Source organism: Oryzias latipes, chromosome 2, assembly GCF_002234675.1.
Source record: "Oryzias latipes chromosome 2, ASM223467v1".
Lineage (NCBI taxonomy): Eukaryota > Metazoa > Chordata > Actinopteri > Beloniformes > Adrianichthyidae > Oryzias > Oryzias latipes.
In genome coordinates, this window is record NC_019860.2 from 538,674 (window position 1) to 545,941 (window position 7,268).

A 7,268-nucleotide genomic window follows, 5' to 3' on the forward strand; every position below is an offset into this window, starting at 1 on the left:
ATAGATCGCCGATTTCTGGAGTCACCATGGAAACGCGTGGTGAAAAAAAAGAAAACGCTGTACTTCAGTGAGAGGGAGTCTGAGGTTTTAATGACGGCGTATGAAGATTACACGTCCATCAAAAAAGTAACACGGCTGCATCATCAAAAGAAAGAGTTTCTGCGTGTAGAAAAAGAGCAGACAAAGTAAACGCACGAGTTTCTGATCTTATTTCCATTTTCCTTGTGACGCACATACATATATAACTTATCCAATTTTGCCAACTTAAATGAAATACTTCTATTGGTAACAAAAAATTGAGTTAAATTTATTCAACCTAATTTCTTACGTCTATAAAACTCAATAATTGTTTATACAACTCAAATTTACGTATTTATCCAACTAAATGTCATATTACTCCAATTCAATTAATATTTTTTTCCATCTTAATTAATTAAATTTCTTGAACTCTCAAATGCCTAAGTTTGAGCCGGCAGATATGCTCATTTTTATAACAATAAAAAACGGGGGGAATAACGCACAGAGTGCAAAAATCTGTTTAAGAATGTACCTTGGTTGTCATTGCAATTTTAAGCCGTAGGGGTGCTATATAAACTAACCATCCTCTCCTTCACTCTCACTTATGGTGCAGAGACGTAAGCTCAGTAGGGCAAAATAACTCGGCCAAACACAGTGAAACAGCTAAAACAGTTAAACAACTAAACACATTTGGTCAAAAACCCACACCTAAACCCAAATCCGTCCAGACAGGCAAAGGGAATGATATCCCACAATCCTTTGCGGTGCCGATCTAACAGCAGCACCAAAGTTACACCTTCTTAATTGAATTACTTTGAATGAAAGTAAAATAACCGTCTGAAAACTACGTGTAATTTTTAAACCGACTTACAAAAAAATGATTTATTTTAACTGAAACAAATAATGAAGTTAGATCAAAGTAAAAAAGTTTATCTTTCCAACATCCATATGTGGTCTTATCATCCTCTCACGGTGGAAAAAGTATTATCTGAGCTTCTTCATCCACTAAATCATCTTCAAATGGACACGCCATGCTGCCTCACCTCTCTGTAAACAAACTAACCTTCAACTAAACCTGCTCCCGACCAGGTTATGTTCAGAGCATGAGTTGCCATGGCAACTTGACCTACCCTGAAACATACCTCCATTTCTGGAACCGAAAACTGAGGTTATCAACTTCCTTAGCCTCAAACTTACCGTGAGAGCTAGCATAACCTGCTTTCTGGAATACCCCCCTGGTGGAGACAGATATGAGCAGAAATTCTCTAGTTGGCTTCAGATTTCAGAGTTCCCCAAACAAGCAGTAGCACAACTCCACTTTTCTCTCCAAGCCCATCCTCTGAAATCTGATCTTCTGAGGGACGAGAACACATGGAGACTGAGACTACCGGAGCATCACTAGAAGGACAGTTGGACTCCCCTCTGGAGAAAGAAGGCTGGAGCATGTTGACGTGACAAACTCCACATTTCTTCTCTCTGTCAGGAGTTGGGATCCTAAAATTGGTGTCATTCATTTTCTTTTCCAGCTCATATGGAGCAGAAAACTGTGCCTGTAGGCTGGAAGCAGGCAAAGGCAACAACAGCAACACTTCCTCACCTGCAGCTGTTGTTGTTTGTGTGTTGATCCACAAACACATGCTGTGAAGAGGAAGCTGCAGTGAAGGCAGCCATGTTGGAGCCTCACACATGTTCTCATTAGGATCAAATGAACCAGTGTGTTTGAGACTGAAAGAAAGACTGAAGGACAAAGAAATATGAAAATTCATTCAGGATCAAATCCAGACTTTATTCATGTCTGCAGACAAAAAAGCTGCAGACATTTTACAGACACAATTGAGGTTTTTCAACACTTTTCTGAGCAGAAGATGCAGTTCTGGATACAGCCAGAAGGTGTCGCCCTTCTCATTTCTAATCCAAGTCCAAACTACAGACCTGACTGATTTGGTTTGGTTTTTGTTCTTTTAGCCATCATGGATGAAGACATCAGACCTAGAATTACAGAAAAAACATCAAAAATGTTTCACAAACTTATTTTAATAAACTGAAAATGTATAATTTCTGTCTATTAGAAGTCATTTGAAGTGAAGCTGTGAAAGTGACCACATTTGTTCAACAACCTCATAGCAACAGGAAACAAAGCAGATTTCTCTCCAAAGAAGTTTTTTTCCTCCGTTTTCCATCCAAACAAAGACAAACAGATGTTCTGTTTGGCAGAAATGTGTTTCCACCCAGAGGAACCTGCAGCAGCTGCTGATCCATCAGAAGATTCTGGACCTGCAGAGACTTCCCACACAGCTGCCTCTGCCTCCAAAGAAGCTGCTGATCTGCATGGAGAGAGAGAGAGAGAGAGAGAGCTCCAAGTCTCTGCAACCAGAGAACAGAAGCACAGAGCTGAAGCAAACATCCCAGAACCTTTGCTTTGGGAGTTTGATCCGCTTCAAGACAAAGTCCCACATGGAAGAGATCAAAGTGAGCTAACCAAGCGCTTCATCCAAGAGAAGCAGCTCCAAAGCACAAAGACTCCGTCTGGTTGCAGGAACTCTGGGAAAGAAGGAGCAGGAGGAACTCCTGCAGGAATCTCTGCAGAAAACATCAGCTTGGAAAGAAGAGCTGACTCAGCTGAAACATCAGCTAACATGTCAGCAGTCTGTGGCTGAGACCAAGACAACACTCCTGCAGAGCTCAGCTGCAGCAAAAAGACACCCAGCAAACGTAGAGAGAGAGACAGAGAGAGAGAGAGAGAGAGAGACAGACAGAGAGAGAGAGAGACAGAGAGAGAGAGAGAGAGAGAGAGAGAGAGAGAGGGGGCTGGAAGCTGCTGTCAGTGCAGAGAAAAGCAGGACAGCTGAAGCTCCCAGACTCTCAGCCCAACAGCTGATCTGCTCCCAATCCAAGAACATCTCCAGAAGGACAAAGACTCCTCCCTCCCTCCCTCCCTCCCTCCCTCCCACCTCCTGACTGACTGACACCACAGAGGGAGGCAACAGTCCCATGGAGACCAGCTCTGATGGAGAACCACAAGAACCTGGAAGGAGAACGGCAGCAGTGAACGGCAGCAAGAACAGTCCTCCCTTTTGGGGGAGATCTCCTCACTCACAGAGACCCTCAAGAAGAAGGAGGAGGAGGAGAAAATGATGCTTTCAAAGACCTTAATGGACACATTCAATCAGATCAAAGAGGAGATTGAAAACCTGCAGAAACCAAAACTTTTCTTTTGTCCGTTTTTTTAGAACCAACATACCCAGAGTAAGCAAGTTCAGTTGGATTTCAACCTGAGTTCAGGCTTAAAGTCAGGCTATTTAAACATGCTTCCTGGAATACCCCCCAGGTTATTTTAGTGGAGTTTTAACCACCAAATGTGGGGTTTTTTTTATTAAAAGAGTTCTGGATCTTCCCTCAACGTTGGAGTCTGGTCCTGCATTTGGGTCATCCTGGTATACCGTAACAAAGCCTCTTTTCTGTGCTGCAGAATCAGCTGATTCAAGGTGATTGCGTAATCACCTCCCTACTGTGCAGCGCTGCATCTCAGTGTGAGGCTGCTTTCTCCACATAAGAATCCACTGGGATTGTGTCAACTCTTGAATAGTTACTGGAATAAAAAGAATGGAAACACTGGAGATAAAGCCCCTATGTCAAAGCACATGTGTGTGTTTTATTTCAGAACTTATTTCAGTAAGCTTTAGACTTTGTTTTGGTTAGTAAACATAAAATCCAACATTATTCTGCATTTCAGAGCAACACTAATTACAGACAATCCGGTGATGCTGTTTTAAGTGCAGAGTTGATGTTTTACCACGGCATACGCGATCTCCGTGAAACAATGTCGGCACACAGTGTTCGACTTATCCAACTGTCTTTTCCCTTCATGGATGCTCACAACAAATCAAAAGTGTTCCCACACAGGAGAGCGTAAGGAGATGGGTGGGTCCTCAAGTTCTGGTCTCGCGTCTGCATTAGCCATAGTGCTATAGTTGACATGCTAACTGTCCGTCACCTAATACCGTCTCGGCAAAAGCCCGCAGTTAACATTAGTTCCATCTAGGCTCAAAGTTAAAACATTGGGGGAACAAAAACAAAAAATAAAATTTAAAAACCGAAACGGTACAAAAATGAACCGAACCAAAAGTGCCATACCGAAACGGTTTGGTACAACTACATGTACCGTTACACCCCTATTACTTGACCTAACAAAGTATATACTGCAGTCAATACTTTGTGTTTAAAAATTTATTAAATGTTCACTGATCACATTAAAAGTGTTAGAATAAAAGATATATATAAAAAAAACATTTCAACCATATTAGCTCTAATGACTCATAACAAACAACTCATTTCCATTTTCAGGTACATCTAAAACAATTCATTTTATAAAAAGGTTGTACATATTTTGTCAGCAATAAAACTCTTTGTCTAAAATCATTACACAAAGATTCAAATGTATCGATCCATTACTTTTTTTGCTTTTGATGTAGAGAAGATGAAAACCTAAAAAGAATTCCTAGAAAGTAAGAATATCATATTATAACAATAAATTTGTAGAAAACTTTATTTCTACACATTAAATACTCACTTGTGCCTCCCTCTAATGAAGTTACTTCATCAATATGGTATGGAGGCCATCAGATTTTTCCCTCCTGTAAAATAAAGTCTTCGACTGTGGTGCAGAGGTTGAGGTGTCGACCCCTTATCAGAAAAGTTTAGAATTTAAGAGTTTACACTAACTCCTTTATTACATTGTTTTTAAAGAGAAAGTCTTGTGAGTTCTCATGTGTGTTTGGAGATTAGCTATTTGATTAAAACTTTTTTTACATTCTTTACAAGAAAAAGGCTTTTCTCCTGTGTGAATTCTCATGTGTGTTTTGAGACTAGATTTTTGAGTAAATTTTTTTTTACATTCTTTACAAGAAAAAGGCTTTTCTCCTGTGTGAGTTCTCATGTGTATGTAAAGATGAGATATACGACTAAAGCTTTTATTACATTCTTTACACGGAAAAGGCCTTTCTCCTGTGTGAGTTCTCACGTGTGTTTTGAGACTAGATCCATCACTAAAACTTGAATCACATTCTTGACAGGAATAAGGCTTTTCTCCTGTGTGAGTTCTCATGTGTCTTTTGAGATTAGATATTTCATAAAAACTCTTACTACATTCTTTACAAGAAAAAGGCTTTTCTCCTGTATGAATTCTCATGTGTGTTTTGAGATGAGATAATTGATTAAAACTCTTTCTACATTCGTTACAAGAAAAAGGCTTTTCTCCTGTGTGAGTTCTCATGTGTTGTTTGAGATGAGATAATACATTAAAACTTTTTTTACATTCTTTACAAGAAAAAGGCTTTTCTCCTGTGTGAATTCTCATGTGTGTTTTGAGATGAAATCTGCGACTAAATCTTTTCTCACAGTCTTTACAAGTAAATCTCTTATCTTCTGCATGGATTCTTGTGTGAATTCTGAACTGAGATTTGTTACAAAAGCTTTTGTCACATTCTTTACAGATATAACATCTTTCATCAGACCCAGTTTCCATGTAGTCAGACGGGTTAGTGATTATTCTTGAGTTTTTACCAGACCTGATAGAGGAAAGTTTCTCTTCTTTTTGAGATTGTTTGTCTTTCTTACCAAGATTTGTCTTCTTGGGATTTTTTCTAACATCAGAGTCACACTGACCTGCTGACATGTGAGAGCTGTCCACACTTTGGACATGACTTCTGTCTCTTCTCTTCCTCTGATCTCTGTTCTGTGGGTCTGTCTCTTCATCTGTAGTTGATGTTGATTCTTCATGTTGGTTTCCTTCTTCATCCTGACTATCAGTTACATTAAAGCTCTGCTGATTGTTTAGATCTGCTTCACTGTTTTCCTCTTCCTCATAAGTAGGAATTTTCATCAAGGTATGAGTCTCCTGCTTCAGATCAAGCTGATCTTCATCCTGACTGATACAGAGTTCCTCTGGTTCCTCCTTAATCTTTGGAGGTTCTGGTTCCTCCTGTTCCTCCTTAATCTGTGGAGGTTCTGGTTCCTCCTGTTCCACTCTGAAGTTCCTCTGCTGGATGCAGAGATCTTCCTCTTCAGTCATCAAACACTGGGGGAGGACTGCAGGGACACAAGTAGAGTCCCTTTTATATGTTATGGTGACTTTATGCATTTTTAAGTACCAATACAATTTTAAATAAAATCATTCAGAATATCCACAATGAAAAACTTTTAATGTTTTAAAATAAGTTTCTTGTTTTCTTTAGCGCAACAGTATAAAACTGTCCTCTACACCTGCCCTCTATAAGGTAAGCTGTTTCAGTCAATAACTTGTAGTCTGAACCAGTTAAAGATAGAATTTTTTTTTGGTTGATTGATTTTTGATTTATTGATTTATTTCAAGCATTCTAGTCAAAGCAATAAAGAATTTACACATTACAGAAATGTTGAAATGAATAGTTTTAAAAGACAGAAAATAAAACAAAACAAAAAAGTCACTTAAATCACATTTGCTTAATTAAATACAGTGATTTTCTTCATTTTTTAAAGAAATCAAAAAGCAGATAAGTAATTCATAAATGGTACAAACAGGTCTTTATGCTGAGATAAAAAGGACAGATTTACTAGAAAAGGGACGGAGGGATTGACAGAAAATGTACTTTTAACCTGATTCTGTCTCCAGGCAATTAGTTATTATATGAAATTACAAATAGAAAAACCGTCTGAAAACAAATAGAATGTTTTAGATTCTTGACATTATTGACAGTAAAGATGCAGGCATCTATAGTAAATGTTTGACACAGTCTCTGAGGCTTATTTCAGCACAACACCAGCTGTGTAATGTTAGGAATATGCTGCTAATAAAGTTACATTCAAATGTCTGTTATTGTATTTATTTTATTTAGAAATCACCTCCAGGACCGAGGTCTGGGGTCCCATCAATCGGGGTCAGAAACTTGTCTGTGGTGGTGTTGGTGGGTGTGTTTATGTGTGCGTGTTAGCCTGGAGGTGCTGCTGGCAGCGCAGACGGTAAAAAAGTGTCAAAATGGACGAGCTTGAAGATTTGATTTGAGAACTCCAAAAGTCTGCATCTGTGTAAAAATCTTCTGCTGTAAAATTTGACAAATTAAATCACAACTGACAAATTACCATTTGCATGTGTTCTTTAGAGTTACAACCTCAAATCAGTGATTTCAACTGCTTGAATCTGCTGCTGTGAATCACAGCACACTACAACTGAGGGAACTACAAATACATTTCAAAACAGCTGGGAACTTGGACTC

The 7,268-nt window shown here is 38.9% G+C and overlaps 1 protein-coding gene across 1 annotated transcript; it reads right to left on the bottom strand.

The window, feature by feature from the left end:
* Positions 1-4,230: 4,230 nt before the first annotated feature.
* Positions 4,231-5,823, bottom strand: LOC101163870 (gastrula zinc finger protein XlCGF8.2DB-like). Its single transcript, XM_011492808.3, has one exon. It carries the CDS (start codon positions 5,690-5,692, stop codon positions 4,748-4,750), a length of 945 nt encoding a protein of 314 aa, XP_011491110.2. The 5' UTR covers positions 5,693-5,823; the 3' UTR covers positions 4,231-4,747.
* Positions 5,824-7,268: the final 1,445 nt, after the last annotated feature.